Source organism: Bombus fervidus, chromosome 14, assembly GCF_041682495.2.
Source record: "Bombus fervidus isolate BK054 chromosome 14, iyBomFerv1, whole genome shotgun sequence".
In the NCBI taxonomy this organism is placed as follows: domain Eukaryota; kingdom Metazoa; phylum Arthropoda; class Insecta; order Hymenoptera; family Apidae; genus Bombus; species Bombus fervidus.
This window is the reverse complement of record NC_091530.1, coordinates 1,129,919-1,148,239: the sequence shown is the minus strand read 5'-3', so window position 1 is coordinate 1,148,239 and position 18,321 is coordinate 1,129,919. Positions and strand designations below refer to the sequence as shown.

Genomic DNA, 18,321 nt, shown 5'->3' with positions numbered 1-18,321 from the left:
AATACGAATGTGAGCATCTGTGATGTTCAGAGTGAACCAGAGATAGAGGGAATGTGAAACAGAGATACATTACAGTGTATCGGTGTTGGAACACTTTCTATAGGGATTAAAATATGGTAATGGAAATGGTAGATTGCCAGTGTAACTAGTCGGTCGCTATTGAACCTTCGTATTCTATCGGCATCGCCAATAACAGCGGCATCGCGACGGTAACAGTACGATAATTATTTTGTTGCGTTACGAAAAAGAAAGTAATTATAATAATTAATTGTAGGAATAGTGGAGAATACCGAACTTGAAGGTTCCACGAGATTTATGAAGTATTGGTAAATAAGCTACTTGAGGGAAGAATATGTTCTTGGTAAGACGAACCGTTGATACGCAATCCTTCGCGATAAGTATTTATGCATATTAAGGAACTATGTACCGAGCCCATAAGTTATATTTCAAAATTAAAACTTGTGATGTAAACCGTCGAAAAAGAAGAAGAATATATTTAAAGGAGGATAATCCGAGGACGCCCTGTGCGTCAGTTAAAAATTATACGTATTATAGCGTTTCCTTGAACTAGGCGCGAAGTCCGATTTCTGTCGCCAGTGTGTAACAAATATAAATCAGCGGAACTAACGCGGAAGATTGTTTAACTTAAGTAATACTTTTTCTAAGAAAAATCATAATCGTCAAAGAAATTCTGAGAACCATAGTCACGATGCTAATACAGATTTTCGTGCATAATTCATGATTTCTAGAACATAATGGAAGCAGAAAAAGACATAATGATAGTTTGTATATTTTGTACATTTATATTACATATCTTCCGTATATTCTTGTTTTCTCGAATTCCCATAAATGCATAAACATCTGTAGTTTATAATACCGGTTTACGGACTACTTTTTGTTTTTCCGCGCGTGAATTGTAATTCCTGATTTTTATTGCGTTTAACCATACGTTTTAATATGAAACTAAAGGAATTAGATATTAGAAATGAGAATTTGAAGTCGGTGTGACGTTATATTAAGCCGAGAAAGACAGAAGGTTGACCATCTATCGCTGTCGTTATAATGTTGGGTCGGCCATAGAAGAAGGAGCTTCAAAGAAACACGTAGCACGTTGCAACATTTGTATGCAATGACCGTGTCGTCGTGAAAAGGAAGGAGCGTCGTGTTTTCCTCCACAGTTTGGTAGTTTTGCACTTTGAGTACGGCTAATGGAAACGTGTACATCGAAGGAATATACACCTGCCCCGCGAAGACTCAATAATCGAATCTACTAATACAAACTAGTTTCGAACAGGAAACCGATTGGTTTTTTGTTACATGTGTACTCGTTTATGGATCGACAAAGTACGTATATTGTTTTTATTCTGTGCATGCATTCAAACAAATCCACTCTATCTTATATCTTTATATTTACATATTCATTTTTTTTTTCTTAGAAGAATTTTTCATGTTTTTATATTCGTTTTTATGATTTGGACGTGTTTTCAATATGAAACTATGCTACCTTGTACTTACAATTTGTTCCTTTTCGTTTATTATTGTTCTCAGCAAGTATGATAGTAGTATATTAATTATTTGTGTATCTGTTCGTGGAACTTTACATAATCGCATAATTTCCCATGTATAGCGAAGACTTTTCCAGTTAAATATTTTTCCTGACCGCTTCGATCGTCGTCCCCGGACCATCTTGTCTAATACTTTTGTAAATAATAACGTTACTGATAAGTTAATGGCATGTCGTTAAATCGCAGATTATAGGTAGGCATTCTTCTACAAATTTAGTATTTTGCGTTAAACAGAATTATCAGGTGTTTAATTTTGCAAAATTTACGGTAAGTTAGAGCTCTACCTGCGCGAAATTCGCCGTCACGCGCTCGCAAAGAGTTTCACGGTAAAATTCTAATCGAGCTCCGAGTGGTTTGCGTCTGATAGCTTAGCAGGAATTTTGTCTGGAGTCGGTAGAGGTCTCCTCCTTTCAGCGAGAGACTTGAAACACGACATCTTAGTTTTATCTTCGTGAATAACGATTGGGCGCTTTTTCCAAAATATTTCATCCTCCTTATGGCGTCTTGCTCCACGAAGGACGCCGATTAAACAAATGTAGAAGATGGCAAGACAGTAAGAGTTATAAGATAGGAACATTTTTGCAGTTACGTTTCCTCAAACAAATCCTCGGTAAATCTTCGGTTCGCTCTATCTAAATCCTAGGTTTCTTTAAATAAACGTTGTATTTGCCTTTCAGAATAAAAGCTTACATAGAAAGTATAATATGTAATGTTTAAACGATGAGTTGTTTTCTTCCTAGTAACCAGTCAAACGATTTCTCCTATGCATTCCTTCCCCTCTTCTTTTTTCATGAGAGTATTTAATCACGTACGTAATTATCGTTCTTTTACGCGCTTCATTTCATAGAATGTTCCATTTGTACATGTGTTCAGTAAAGAGCAAAAGTCTTGGTCCACGGATATCGAACAGAAATATCTTGCTTTCCTTAATAAGTCTTTTACGAATAAAGTTCAGTAGGCATTTTGTTAAAATTTATCGTTATCGATGAATCCAAACGTCTTTTCGTGAAATTTTAACATACAGGCATTGTATAGTAAATATAATACGACATTAAAATAGTAATAGAAAGCAATAGATAATATACAATAATAATAAAAGATGAATTAAATGAAAACAAACAAATGGAGTTTGTTAATAAGAGTCATAAAAACTAACAGGTTACGCTCTGTTGAATATTAATCGAAAGCTGTTTAAAACTCGAGAAGATTCGATAAGAGAAACAGTATCTCCATAATTGTAATAATCTTGATAATCGTTGTCGAACAGAGAAACGATTCGTCGGTCGTCCGTTATTCTTCGAGAGGGGGAAACTCTTACTTCCTACACGTTCACGTACGATTCCCCTGTCATTAACCTGTTGTATTATTAGTGTGGCCAGTGCCAAGCCGATGTGCTTCGGGCGTGTTTCCGGCCGCCAATGAATTTCACGATTTCCCTTTCTAAACTGCGAGTCGAACGATTCTTAATCCAGAAATAACGGCTATCCGTAGAGAAATCTATAGCAGCGTCGATCAATTCTGTTATTCGCTGATCGTGCGAGCGATCGCGTGAGCGCACGATCGTTCGCTGTAATTAAAGCGGCGCGGTGCTTTACGATGGATGTCTCGCGAATAAATGTGCTCATACGTTCCACAGATTTTAGTCTTTTACTTTTTAGGAATTGGAAATGTCAGGAGAAATTTTCTGGAATCGGACACTCTGCTATTAATTCCACTTTCGAATACTTTTGGAATATTTTGCAGCATCGGGCTCCTTATGCAACTTTCCATACGAATTTCCTATGATTACGAATTTTTAAAATATAAATTTTGAATTTTTAAATCTGCAAGTTTACAATTTTGTCAAGTTCTGTTAATAACGTTTTAACTTATTTTTACGTGTTTTTGTAATATAATTGCATTGCCATTTTAAAGCGTCTTTTACAAACATTTTCAGAAATCTTATGCTGTTCTTATCCCAAATTGCAATTGATACGGTCGTACAACTATGATTTGCAACTATCTCCATCGTTAGATGATATAAACGTACATGAGATATTATGTTATTACTAAGGAATTTAATATTAAAAATTTTTGGCCTACTGATTCTATAACCCAGAGACGTTACGTTGGCAAAAGAAATTAATATGTTTAACGAGAATAGTATGCTAATAGAAATCGCGAATAGTGTGCGTTAGTTGTTCGAAATGAAAGTTGTTTTACAAGTTTGCTCGCGATTTTTACAAGTAATTAAAAGAATTCTTCAACACGTGCTTCACGGTATTATGTATTCATCGATAAATCTTTCTTGCACATCTATCAAATGTTATTACTTATTACCCTAGAAAGCCTGTAATTTTATTCCATTAATACCTGATCCTACTATTTTTCTTACGGTTAGTCTTCTTCGGTTTCGAATTTCTTGGAAACCTTCTTCGAGGGAGATTTCGTTAGACGAACGATTCTGAAATCTTTGCTCCGGTGAGCAGCTTATCCAGCCATTAAGCGTCGAGCAACCCTTGAAACTAAATCAACATCTCGACCACGAGATTACTTGGTTCTTGGAAATCGTTAAACAAAAAGCGAATGGAAATGGATGGTCGATAGATGGGCAGGATGATCATGTTGGACATGTTTATTGCAACTTCGATTAGCTTAATAGAAAAGCTTCGTTCGTGTCAGTATAATAAGCCGCGATAATAACGTCAATAGAAAATTAAAATCATTACGGTTTATTAAGTTTTTGTTATTTCTTTAGTTTTACCTGCGGCGTTACATGATTAAAGTATTTACGTATTTTTCTTAATGATATACAAATTATTCACGAGATTGAAAATTATACAATCTCATAATGACTTCTTGGAAGTGAAATTAATATTCAATTCTGTTATGATTTTGCTATCTTTACGTGAGAAGAATAGACGGCAGATATTTATGCGAGTTTATATTTAATGGAAGAAGAAATATGTTTTGAAAACTCAAGCTGTATTTTATTTAAATTAAAGAAATGGTCCCTACGTAAAAATTTGTTTTGCTCTCTAGATATTTTAATTATTTTATTTTAAACATCTTTGTGTACTTTGTATACATTCTGTAAATTTTTCTACGTTTAAATATCTCATAGATGGATAAACATTCGTAGTTCAATTATTACAGGGGGAGGAACAAAGAAATTGAGATCGTTCGAAATTTGTACGTCGACAATAGCAGTTAGAATATAGCAGTGATCTCATTATTCCAGAAGATTGCTCGATTTCTGTTACTGCAGTATCGCGTATCTCCATTTACTCAGAAACGGGATTCTTATGACCCAATTAAAGTATAACCCTACAGAAACATCTTCCGCGAATACTAATTAAATTACTAATATACTAATACTAATAATAAAAACATAATATTGAAAATATTTGATTATATCTTTTTTGGTGTCGTTCATTATTATAATATCGTGTATACCTTTTTTTTCTGGAGAACAGGTTTATAAGCGGACGTGTTTTGTAGCCCATTTTTGATACTTTATCGAAGATACGTGTAATATCGAAACAGGCAGAAACATTATAAATATTCCATTATATAACATATTTATAGTTTTTCTAGCTTAGATCGTATCTTTGATAGCGCGTTGCGCTTTATGAGGATATTTCGTGAACATTGCAGTTGGTTTATTTAGTTCCTGGAATAGTTTCAGACGAAGAAGCTAGTAGAAGAAGCGTATTGGGTTGTCCGAAAAGTTTCTTTCGTTTCATAAGGTGATAGATGCACAACAATTTTTGTTTTATATTATTTTATCGAATTAGGTATGATCCATTTCATATATATATTTCTATTATTATGTTTCTGCATAATTCAATAAACTAATATAAAATAAAAAACATTGTGCGTCTATTGTTTCCTCATAAAACGAAAGAAACTTTTCAGACACCTTAATACTATCAAAAGGAAAAATTTGCGAATGAATATAAAGCATATTTTTCTTGATGTTACTGAAATTTTTTAAGAGAATTTGCTAGCAAAACCATGTTCCTAGGAATTTGTCTTTCTTAATTTTGGTTTTGGTAATACGAATTTATGAAAAGGTATCAAAAACATTACGTCGTGGATACTTTTGTTTGTATACACGCCCGGTCTGTTTACATTTCTTGGTGATATAGCGTGCTATTCACGGTTCGCGAGACAAGAAACGTATTGTACGTTCCACCGATCGAACTCCAATGGCAAAAGGATGGAACAAATAGCAGGATAGTGGCACCGAATGACACAGTGGTAGATCCTGCAGGAAGCATTGTCAGCCCGAGGAACGTTCGTGCATTGCTAGATCGGTGATTGTGCCACAATCGACGTACAACTTTCTCGCTCGCAGATTTACAAACACGGAAGAAGCTTGAAACCGGCCTAGTAGGTTCTACAGTAGTCGCAGTGTACGCAGGTTCGCGCTGGCGCACGGATCAAGTCACGTCCTTGACAAAGCAGCCCTGCAGAACCAGCGAAGCTACAGTTTGCCAGAGTAAGTACTTTGAAAGCCTTCGAATCCTCGTAGTTGCTTCTAAATCTCACTGTTTACTCTTTACTCCTTTGTGCGTATCCTTTTTACGTTCCATCGATCCTCGTTGGTCGATAGGGCAGTTTTTGAGTTTCTGGAACTTGCAGGTCTCCCGAAGGTTTTTCGTCGAACGAGTATTAATCGTATTTTTTGATATCTTGGAGTTGCTTGTTGGGTTTTTGTTTGTTTGTTTTTTTTTTTTTTTTGATTGGTCTGGTCTGCTTTTTTGGTTTGATTGGTCATTGTCGTTTACAAAGTCAGATGTTAATCCCACTGCAGTTATCGAATATTTATATGCGAATCTCACCGTCGTTTTGACGAACGAAGAGACTCTAAACGTCGTGACACAATCTACAGGAAGAGATTGAAACGAAAAATTAGTTAAAATAAGTTAACGATGGAATAATAGGATAGTGGAAGATAGTTGAAACAACGTAGCAGAGTTAACAATGGATAAATAATTTGGTACATTTTTCAAGTTTTCTCAGAGATTTAAATAACCCACTGTATATGAATTGCACTTTCGTTGTACTAATCGGTTAACATTCATCTGGAGTTTACACACGAGCAAACAAAGAAAAACAGTGTTCGAGGAATGCAATCCCCTGAAAAACTGTCTGAAGAATAAAAGAAGCGACACGTGAACAGTAACTGGAACACAGTGAAGCTTTAATGACTCGTTGAACGATTGATAGTTACGTCGTAGTTAATTGGTACGATTGTAAAAAGAGACGTTGTTACGGTAACGTCTGCGAGAACAGAGAAAGTAGAAACGAGACGTTCTTATGCAGACACGTTCAGTGAAATTGCATCAACCAACGTAATGATGAATTACTGCATATTATGTTCCCATATCTAACTCGAGTCGCATATATATATCGTTTTTCTATCTTTATTTTAGTTATTATATTCTATCGTCTATTTTGTTTATCGCGTTGAAAAAGATATTTTTTCCATTAAAACCCAGAATAAATTTCTAACAAATTTTTTTCGGATATAGTTTGGACTTTTGAACTCTGCGATATATATTGGGTCACGGTACACCCCAGTCACGAAAATACCTGAAAATAGAGTTGAAATGATCGAAAGATATAATTTTATTGACGCAACAACTACTTCCACGAACTCTGACCAGCAGCTAGAAACGCTGGAGAACTAATAGAAAACATAAACGACAAGATTCGTTGACAAATGATATAGCTAACTTAAAGATAAGGGAAAAATATCGCATATGCGTAAATACAGTTTAGCTAATAAGCGTGAATGTCGTTTCGTGATTATACAGTTAATCTGTCAATATGCTAATTTTTGTAATAGCCCGATAACCGAAAAACGAGGGTTTATCGTCTTATGTCATTCCGTAAATAGAATGGAAAGTGGAATTCTTTAGCAAAGATCGTAGATTTCCTGAACAATTATATTTTCATCGCGAAATTACGCGTTACGTTAAATGTTATTTATAGAAGCTTGATATAACGAGGAGATATCACTGAATAGAACGGTCAATCGGTAAGATTCTTACTTTTACTTTCTCCTTTCCTTAACATGTGAATCGTAATACACCTACGACAAAAGTCGGGTACGAGGTTGTCGTTAGTGAAAGCACCGAACCGTGGATGCAGCAGGATGACCATGACATGTTTCGTAATCTCGATGACGTATTACCTTTGGATAGCATGGTATCGGTGTGACTCGCAACGATCGCTGCAACCGTCGCACGTTGCTAGCGAGTTCGCGCATCTAAATTGTTCGTCGGTAAACGTTCGTGGCGCATCTCTAACTCTTCCGTGGTTTGTAGACTAAATTTTGTTAGTTGAGAAGTTTTCTATTCTCAGGTTCTTCAATCTCTAAATGGCGAGTGAAATAAAATAGGTTCTTCGAAACTGATGGAAAGCATTTGAGCATTAACTTACATTAAGGATCAAGTAGTTTGGACAATACATCGACGAATTGTGTATATACAACGACGATATATTACTTGCAACATTTTAAAGGCACGAATGGATAGGACTTTTAGTCGTTGGTTTTCTACTAGTTCATACATCTGTTCGGGCAGTTACGACCGCTAGCGTTTGTCAAGTGATCGAAGATGTTCTTTGAACCATAGTGTTCATTGATCCGTAGAAACCCAACTATAGAACACTACTCACCACCCACTACCACCGTTTTCATCGAGTTTCATAGTGTGCAGTACTCTTATTTTTGTACAACCTACGCTTCCTTTCTACCTACGGATAAACGAGGAGACACAGAAAACGGAAGCTCAGCTTTATTCCCGGTTAGATTTCATTCTATGTTCGTAGACAGATTCGCTTCTATCACGCTTTTACCTATAAATCTAACTATTTTTAGTTTCCCAGGTAATATCTCACGATGCGCGGTGCAAAGTCTGTCAACCGTGTCTAAGAAATCCTATCCTATCCAACTATCAGCGATCTGTTGAAAGATTGCACCGACCTTGGTGTTGTTTAGTCGTCGGTTACTTCATGCGCTAATGCAGTCGCCAGTGTTTAAAGTCAGCTCATAATTTTAAACTTTCTCCACGAGAACAAACCGACTGTCTACGATGCTTCTTTGAACGGTAGAGCTATACGATCGTTAAATATATAACGATCCGATAAAAAATCGCTAACGAGACAACTATACGCGAGAATGGCCTCTTTACAAGTTTTAGAAAGCTAATATAATTTATGAATTGACGCGTATAAGCATAATATTTGCCTCTTAATATACTTTTTTGCCTTTTCGCGATAATGATACTGTACAACGATTAATATCTAATTCGTACAGTCGGTGAGCTTTTTGCGTGAATCGTTTCTTTCCAAGTCTATATACTCTTTTTCCTTAAGGAGACTCGAGTACCTTGAACTTTAGACGCTTGTTCGATTTGCGTGTTAAAAAATGATAGCGACTCACGGCTGTAAAAGTAATCTGACGACCTTCAGAGTATGATTGTAAATAGATTATACGTGTCTTAAATAAATCTTTCGTGCGCTGTATATACACAATACGCGTGTTGGTCGCTTGCCCTGAAATTTTGCTTGTCACTGGAACGCGGATATTTATTCGTCTACTTCTTTTTACTTTATTTATCTTATTTAAGGATTTAAGGTATAAAAACGCACAGTACACGAAATAACACGTCTCACGAACAATTACCGTAAAAAGCTCTTGAGAATGCATTATGCGCGTTGCAGGGAAGTTTTTCAAATTTAACGTAGGTTCCGTTTCTTGGATTCCATTTATAAAAGTATGAACTGTTCCGTTTACACATTTTCATTTACGAATGTAATTTTACGATATCCGCGATGTATTACCAATCCATTTGAAACCGGCGACGCACGTATGGAAGAATACACGTCGTCGTTATCGTTATCAGTCAATATTGGAAAATCAATTGAAGGAATAAGACGTAGTAGGAAGAATATCGCAAACCTTAGACTGAAAAAGTATAGAGCCGCAGAAACTGTGCGAAATGATAAAGTAGTATCGATTTGAAGTAAAGAAAAAGATAGGAAGTCTACGACTATTATGGAAACGTTGAATCGTCGATTCCTGAGGATAATCGTTTAGTTAGAGGATCAGTTTCGAATATTCCGATTTTTATCTCACGCGATTACACCGCGGATGTTTATGTGTTTATAAATAATATAGGAAATATACAGAGCCGCGGTACTTGCAGAGTTAGGGAAACGTTTATTCAGATTCTATTTGTTTAGTATGTACGTCCGCGATTTAATCATGACGTTACATATATGATACAACCTGTATTTATGAATTAATGATTCTAAGATTTTAATGCGGTAATATTTCATTCGTTCTCATAGACGATATTCAAATAGTTTATATAATAATAATTCCTCGATTATACTCTCCGCTATCTATGACTATGCTCGTTCATAAATAGAGCGTAATATTTATTTAAAGAATTATTTTTGCGGAGTAAACGCTTTCACAGGTAAATTACCTTGAAATATCGTTAGTTAAAAAATATGAAAAAATAATGTACGAATTGGAATCGTTTTATGGAGTGGCGTGATTGTTTCTTTCAACGTTAACGTTCTGAGTAAGGCCGCAGGTAAGAGGGAAATTGCAGTGTATTTTGAGTCGATGCAACGAGGTCGGACACCTTAGTTGCAGTCAGTTGCATCACCGATCGGCATCGCTGCTGGATCGACTCTCGTATTCGATTTGCGACTCCCATAACACCGTTTTTGAATCTCTTTCTTTTCGAGAAAATTCTTTTCTACCTAGCGATAACAAAAATCCAATTAAAACTGGTCAAAATTGCATTCAGCATCTCGTGACTGTACAGCAGATGTTTTTCGAACAATGTTTTTCCGTTGAAGAACTCGCAGCGGTGCTCTTACAAAAAATTCCTGTCGACTATTCGTTCATCTTGAAAAAGGAGTTCTACAAAGCCATCCTGTAGAACTAAGAAACCATGGATCGGTCGTAAATCGGTAATTGTTCTCGCAGAGCGCATTTTTGAGAGAGAAAGTTACGTTGATTGTGTTCGAGCCAGGTGAACAGCAACCGATCGAAAGTCTTTGCAGTCGAAACGCGTTGTTTCGTGCAGGAACCGGAAGGATTCTTCGTACACGCATCACGCGATGGGTGATTCACGCTGGTGGCAGTTTTGTGTTTAGTACATGTTCGTGTCGATGATAGACGACGAACGAGTCTTCTCTCTGTGTCATTATCGTCGCAACGATTTATCGTTAGTCGAATACGAAACGAAACGTACGAAGAAAAAAGGAAATTTTATAAGCACGTAGTACCCTCTGATGACAATATCAGAAACTCGTATCGTGTTACTCATTGTTCTTCGAACGATTGACGTATTCTTCTTCGTAATTTCATGCGAACGAACTCGGTTGTAAGCTGTCATCGTCAACGATCTGCCGAGGCGATGCAACGTTAGAAGTTGGATTTCTTAAATCAACCAGTGGTCGGAAACTTCTTAAAACAATTAATACGCGCGATCGATTCGATCTTGGAAGATAATTTCCTAAAGCGAGAGTAAAGTGCAATAGCAGTGCTTCGAAATATGTCTGCAATTGCAGAGCGTTTCAAGTATTTCGGAAATTTTAAAAATTTGTCGAAGGTCGAGCTAGCCTTTCGAAATAGTTCGTAAACGAAACCAAAGTGAATCGAAGCACGTCGAAACGTGTTTCTAACGATCAACATCAAGTTCGTTTCAAATTCTAAACTCGACTTACTAATTGTCTGAAAGAAAAGCTAGCGGAAAGAGGTCGAATAAGGCAAGGGACGAGTGGAAAGAAACGAAACCAGTCGTAAGCTGGCCGCGAATTGCGGACGGTGACTGTTGCGCGCGGCTGTTACAGCCTGCGACAACGCTGTCGAGGTTATCTCTCGATTCGACGTCGCGACGTTAAATTACGTTGATCCTCGAGTCCTGGGCTTAACAGTTTCTCAAGCGTAGTCAAACGTGGATTACGTGAAACTGTATCATGCCACAGGATACGGAGGACGCGTCGAATGGCAGGATCGGTGTAACCTTGAAGAACGAGCCGAAACCAGGAGCCGGGAAGGAGCTTCTTCTCGAAGAGAATTCGCCGAAGAACGGCGACGTCGATGTTGGAAAGTGTTGCAACGATTTAAACGGTATGCCGGAATTCAAGGACGATCAGACCCAGTCGAACGACGAGGAGGTTTGTTTGGATCTTGGAGAACCATCTCCGGAAGTGATGGAGTACGCCAGGAGAGAACTTGGAGAGACGGACGACGTTAAGTGTAGGACCCTTCAGGAATTAAGGGATATGATTTATGGTAATTATTATCGATAAAGGGATATTCATGTTGCCCAAAAGATGATAGTATATCGGTAAAATTGTATTAGTCGAAGTTAAAATTTCATTAGTTAAAAAATTGATTGATTAAAGTTAAAAGCCGACTGATATTTGTACTTTATAGCTTTACGAGTGCTAAACTTCGAGAACAGTATTATACTTTATACGGATGTTTACGACTATACGTTATAATACATTATACATAAGAAGATAGACTAACTATCTTAGTCGCTATACGTTGAATATTTTCTGCATAATGTGTGCATTTTGTATGTTTTTGCGCTTCTTACCTTGAAACTCTTTTGCCATGAAAGAACAAATTTAGTCTGTTAATTATGTCAAGAATTTCATTTATAGTAGAGCTGTGTAAGAAACAAAGTAAAGAAGATCAAAATAGTTTAGCTTGTAAGAAACTTATACGTTAGTCCGAGATGGCTGAGTGAAAACGTCTTTATCTATCTTGGGAATTCTGTGTTCGACAGAGAGAGGAGAATGTCTGCCGCACAGGATGGACGATGACTTCTTGATTAGGTTTCTAAGGACGAGGAATTTTAACGTTAACAGGGCGCATAGACTGGTAAGTTTCATTAATATAACGAAACCGATACGATATTTATTGAGAATTACGTAGTATGGTTGACTGGCTGAGTCTTTTTCCCGACTTCTTTGTATTTTCCGAACGCTTTCTTGTTAATTTCGTAAGAATGTGCAAATCCATGCAATCAGATAAGTAGTTTCCTTCAAATTATAGCGAACATGTGGTATACTTAACACCGATTTATCGACACTGGAATAAGATAATTCGTGGACTGACAGAGGTAGAATTCGTAAAACGAGTCCAGCTGCAACAGTTGCATAATCCTGTCAAGGTAAACTAACTAAAAACTAGCTAACTCGATCGACTTGCTGCGATCGAAAATGTCTTTCGTCGAACCTATTTCTTTCGAGACTTTTCATTTTTCATGACTCACGTGCGATTCGTTTCTGATCCATTGATACGATACGATCAAATAATACAATTAATTAATACCATCATTTATTTCTCTGGCGGAATATTTTCCAATCATTGTATAAACGTGGTCGGCGACATCTTCTTCGATTCGTTGTCTTCTCAAGCGATGACAAAAGCAATTATCAAACAAAGAGACGGAACCAGCTAAACGTCAGCCGATTTGTTAGGTAACTAGGTTGAATCAAAGTTCGCTTGGATCGTGAGAAGCAAGAAACTGGCATCCGTCTATTCAAGCGATTTTATTTCCAATGGCCATTCTATTTGCTCGATTATTCGATTTTCAAGTGCTGTAATTCGGATTCGAACGATTCTCCAGAGAAGAGGAAACCATCGAATCTACGAGATTCAATAAGATCGGTAATTGCGATGTATTCCAAGTTACAACATATCGTTGATTCGTTGAAAGAGCGACATATCTTGAAAATCACCGATAATCTTCGCTCACTCGCGGAGAGACGCGATCGCGAAGAAGCACGTCAACGGGAGTCGTAAATTCCCGTTACGATTAGACGGTCGACGCCGCGAAATGCTCGATCCCCTATTTCGGTTAAGATAATAGAGGTAATTGAATCGAATATGACACTGGTATAACAAATTATAAGTTACAATTTATTCCAACAACTTTGTAACGAATATAGTTACACTGGTGCGTATGTATAAGTAAAGCAGGTGACTGATCTAAAGGTGGAAACCCGGTCAAAGGTGTTGACCGTTCGAAAGATGGAAAATCAGCGCCGTTCGGTGACGATGCTGTGGCGGAGGAAAGCTAAGGATGGGTGTGTCTCGCGCACGGAACCATCGGATTTGTTGATGACAATTTTGGCTAGGAAAGTGAAGGCGATAGACATTGCTTCTGTTTGGATAATAGACGGCTGGTGGACTAGGAAAGGGTCTTAGCCGTCCTCGAGAGAAAGTCGCTAACGGAAGATACCGAACGTGAGAGAAATCAACTTTCCCGTATCTTCGGGATTCGTAGTAGACAATAAACTATTCAGTGAAGGAATATTTGGTCGGTCTGAAGGAGCTTAAATAGAAAATGCCTGGGATTTATGGATGGTACTTGAGATTATTGAGAATACGTGGTAAGGATGTGAAGTTATCTGGTTGCCAAACAACTCAAAGGAAAATTTTAAAAATTCTACTCGCTCATTCCAACTTAAATACGCAAAATAAAATTACACTATACAAAGCCATATTAAAACCTGTTTGAACCTATGGAATCCAACTATGGGGAACAGCGAGTAATTCCAACATAGAAATTCTCCAACGATTCCAATCGAAAACCTTAAGATCCCTGATAGATGCACCTTGGTACGTCACCGACGAAACGATACATCACGACCCATGTCGAGATACCCACGGTCGAAGAAGAAATATCAAAATTCAGCAATAGACATAGTACAAGAGTAAACAACCACCAAAACCCTCTAATTACTCAATTACTCGACACGTCGGAACAGATCCGCAGGCTAAAAAGACATTACACCTTAGACCTAAGCACTAGATTCAAATAGAATCAAACATATTATAAACACTTATTAATCATAAAATTCTCTAACGAGAATTGATTGTAAAATAAACGCAACAAAAAAAAAAAAAAAAAAAAAATCTGGTTGCCATCCTGCTCGCGACGTGTGACCCGGTTCAGGCAGAGAGTCGGCCGACGTAACACACATATTCCATAAATTAGAAAAATTCGATTAAGTTAAAGTTACAAATTATAAGGTGTTTACTTCTCCTTAAAAGAAGTTGGCGCGATATTACAAGATGAAACGAATTCGTATTGCAATTGCGCGCGTCTTCTCTTCGTGGCGATCATTAAACGAGTTGATTGCGTTTTCGAGGTCGACCTTTTTCTGTCGACAAACTACGAAACGCTTGAATAATTGCACGATTCGTACCTCGTCTTCTTTACGGATTAAATCGAACGCTATCGCGTTCGTTTTCTCTCGACGTTTCTTTGAAACGCCATTAATTATTGGTTGGTGCTCGTTGTTTGCTCCGTTTCTATATTTGAGCAACGACGCTTGAGTTTGAACAACGAGATTAAATTGCAAAGAATCTGTTTAATGCTGCAAGGCGTGGTCGATGGTCTTCCGAAAGGATTTTTGAAGAATTTAGAAATTAAAATTTCAATTTCGTTCGTCATTGGTAGACTACGGATGTTCATGGATTTGCGGGATATTTAAGGGTGCAAAAATGTACAAAATGCTTGACGCGTTTTAAAGATCACAAATTTTTTATTACTACCGCTTATTCGGTAGCAGGACAGTTTTTGCATTTAGTCGAACTTTAAGTTTGGTACTCAACTTTAAAGCAAAGATCGGATCTCCTTAGGAACGATATTATCGAAACTTGGTTAGAAAATTTAAACATTTTCCGGCATTTGCGTTACTACAATATCGATTAGAGAGTAGAAAACGAATTCTAAGTAACCCCAATCGCGAGAAAGCCTCATCGTACATATTCAACGAGGAGCATAACTGAATCAATAATCATAGCGTTGATGGCACGTGAAAAACTTGACGACAGTAAATAATGATTTGCAGGAAGCCCGTGATTATCGGTTCAATTACGCTCTTCACCGTACTAACCTAACCAAAAGGCGCTCCTGTTTCTCAAGATATCTTTCGATAGATCGTAAACTACTGCACCTTCAAAGAGGAACATCCGGAGATCCATCAAGATGTGTGTCCACTGGAGATGAAGCATATCGGCGAAGACGACGTGATGTCAGTGCCAGCTTACAGGACGCAGGATGGCAGGAGAATAATGATCTATCGACTGGGAAATTGGGATCCAAGGAAATATGGCGTGGAGGAGATCTTTAAAGCCACGGTCATCATTCTTGAACTCGGAGTTTTGGAGCCGAGAGCACAGATCCTTGGCGGCGATGTAATTTTTGATCTGGAGGGCATCACTATGGCGCATGCTTGGACTATCACTCCTCAGGTATTTCTTTTTATTCTCTTTATTCTCGTAATTTTCTGGATAATTAGCCAGGTGATAATTGACGCTGTACGAGAAGGAAAGAGAAGGAAATAAATAAAAAGAACGAGAATCGAGCACTCGATTAAACGAAACTCCACTGCGGAAGAAGCATCTAAATCCGAGAGCAAGATATCTTAGCTACCGGTATCGATCTGCTTTCAGCGTTCTTGAAACTTAAACCATCTATAACGTCCTTGAAATTAATCGTCTCTCATTTTATCCCGCGACCTCCTGTTACGTTTATTCATCCCGGCCGAATATCCAGTGAAGTGGTAGCTGTGTAAATGCGGCACTAATGGTGTCCTTGAAACTTCAACAATTCGTAAAGTTCTCGACACAGATCTTCTTCCGTGCAACCACTAACTTCTTCGTTGGACCCCGATCCTTCGTCTAGTCGTTGGTTCGACGACGGAGAAAGATAACGTTGTACGACAACGCGGAAGAATCGGGAACTTGGAGTCGGCCGAACTTTGGCGTCACTTTTCAACAATTTTTGCGAAATCATTGCAAAATATTCCTTCGGATCTTTGTCCCTCGCATTGGAGGATTTATCGTCACTGAGAGGTTCCAAAAATGAGACGTTGAGGTTATTAGATGTGCGAACAAAGGAACGCGTGGATAAATTGTAAGGTAGAAAATATATTTTAATACAAAAGTGTAAATACAAGCAGGAATATAATTTGAGCTGGTCCAGATCCGCACGCTAGCAGTGTTATCCTCTTACCGGAAGCCCTGAAGCTATCGTCGCCTGTGTACTGTTTATGGTCTGCCTTCGTCCCAGTTTTTTGTCTATATGCTGTCGATGGCTTCGATGCTTGAGAAAACTAAAAGACTAGTTGTAGAGTTTTCTTAGAAGTAGTGACCACTTCAACACGAGATTCATCGCTGTTCGAAGTAAATGTCAACATTTGGCCGATGCTACTTCAAAAATTCAATATTCTCAAAAGTAAGAGGATCTTGTCTTAGATCTCGGTTTAGTCTCGTTACTATGCAGTGACTGGAGCGTCTGAATTTTAGAATGTCAATTGCCAGTTTATTCCTTTGCATTAACTCTTCTCGCAAACATCTCAATATCGATAAGGAGCATAGAATTAAGAAAATCTGCAAATCTAAAAGCTGCATTATCCTCGCGGTACTTTTGCACGATTGCGCTGGAGAAGGTAGCTGAAAGCCGGCGTTAAAAGGAAATCCAGTTTATCCTCCTCGAAATCTCGAAATATCTTACTGTTTCGATTAACGCGATTCCAACGTAAGTCCGATCAAGTTAACAGTTCATTGGCCAACGATCGGGCACGTTTCTACCTTTATTAAATTGCGGTAAATGATCGAGTTTCGAATGTTAGGAGATAAGCGAGTGTATCGAGTGTTCGAGATCGAGCGTGAACAAATTTCATCTGAAACGAGGATGAAGAAAGAAGATAACGATTTGAGATAATAAACCGTTTTATTTATTTTTAACAACTATTTTATTTCTCTTTCGAAAGTACAGCATAAGAATAAGAAATGTGTTTAGCTAAATGTCCATAATGTAATCGTAAAAATTGAATTTTTAACAAATTCAATAATCACTGATCTTCTCTTTCTATCTTCGCTAGGTGGCCAGTATGGTGGTAGCTTTGATAGTGTCAGCGTTCCCAATGACGACCCACGCTATACACATCCTCCATCAATCCTGGGTATTCGACGTGATGTTCTCGGTATTTAAGCCACTTCTGGGCGTGAACATGCAGAACAAGATCTTCTTTCACGGTAGCAACATGGAAAGCCTTCACGAGCACATCTCACCGTTCCATTTGCCGAAGAAATATGGCGGAACCAGAGAGGAATTGGCTTACTACAAGTGGATAGACAACCTCAGCAAAGTCCCTCAAATCGTCAAAGAGATGAAGCAAGTCGGCTACATAGTCCCTGAGGAGATACAGAAGCAGTTAGACCAATTGGTCGAGGATTGAATTAGGATGCGCCTCAGGGACTCCTGCGTTGCCAGTTCGATATTATCTTCCATTCTTAATTAACAGTAACTATATATGCATTCGTTTTATGGTCATTTATAGACAGGTCGATCCAGTTAGGATTTAGCTTTTGACTCTGTTTTTTTATTTCCTTTACTTTCTTTTTATATCGTCGTTGTTTTAACGCGTTTCTTCCCTGTCAGAGGATACATTTTATTTAGAGTAACCATCACATTAGACGCAACCGAAGTATTGTATATTTTATAATCGATATTCCATTATTACGTTCGTTCCACGACTTCCAATATTTTTTACTATTTAGTGGCCACCAGTACTTTCCACTATAGTATCGATTAAACGTTTTAGAAAAATCACTCTTCCTTCTTCTCTTTCACCGAATCTCCATTGGACGCTAGAATAAGATCGCGAATTGATAATAAATGGATCCGAGACGAATTAATGGCTTGAA

The 18,321-nt window shown here is 37.7% G+C and overlaps 1 protein-coding gene and 1 long non-coding RNA gene across 3 annotated transcripts; one reads left to right on the top strand and one right to left on the bottom strand.

Annotated features, from left to right (window-relative positions):
* The first annotated feature begins 821 nt into the window (after positions 1–821).
* LOC139994355 (alpha-tocopherol transfer protein) lies at positions 822–18,226 on the top strand. 2 transcript variants are annotated; one of them, XM_072016911.1, is made up of 5 exons: positions 822–1,344; positions 11,568–11,877; positions 12,380–12,474; positions 15,547–15,861; positions 17,496–18,226. In XM_072016911.1, exons 1-5 carry the CDS (start codon positions 1,318–1,320, stop codon positions 17,850–17,852), a joined length of 1,104 nt encoding a protein of 367 aa, XP_071873012.1. In that variant the 5' UTR covers positions 822–1,317; the 3' UTR covers positions 17,853–18,226. The 2 variants fall into 2 exon arrangements, with proteins under 2 accessions (XP_071873012.1, XP_071873013.1); XM_072016912.1 differs by lacking the exon at positions 822–1,344 and adding an exon at positions 5,753–6,048.
* On the bottom strand, positions 6,043–9,073 carry LOC139994360 (uncharacterized). The gene is made up of 3 exons (XR_011801624.1): positions 8,415–9,073; positions 8,235–8,312; positions 6,043–6,435 (listed from the first exon to the last, which is right to left on the bottom strand). It is a non-coding gene; the product is annotated as an uncharacterized lncRNA (long non-coding RNA).
* Positions 18,227–18,321: the final 95 nt, after the last annotated feature.

Excerpts from the sequence above, each read along its gene's own strand:
- LOC139994355 (XM_072016911.1), top strand. The coding sequence starts at position 1,318 with ATGTGTACTCGTTTATGGATCGACAAA. Across the intron at positions 12,475-15,546 it reads TTAACAGGGCGCATAGACTG|ATCGTAAACTACTGCACCTT; the intron begins GTAAGTTTCATT and ends ATCTTTCGATAG. Across the intron at positions 15,862-17,495 it reads CTTGGACTATCACTCCTCAG|GTGGCCAGTATGGTGGTAGC; the intron begins GTATTTCTTTTT and ends TATCTTCGCTAG.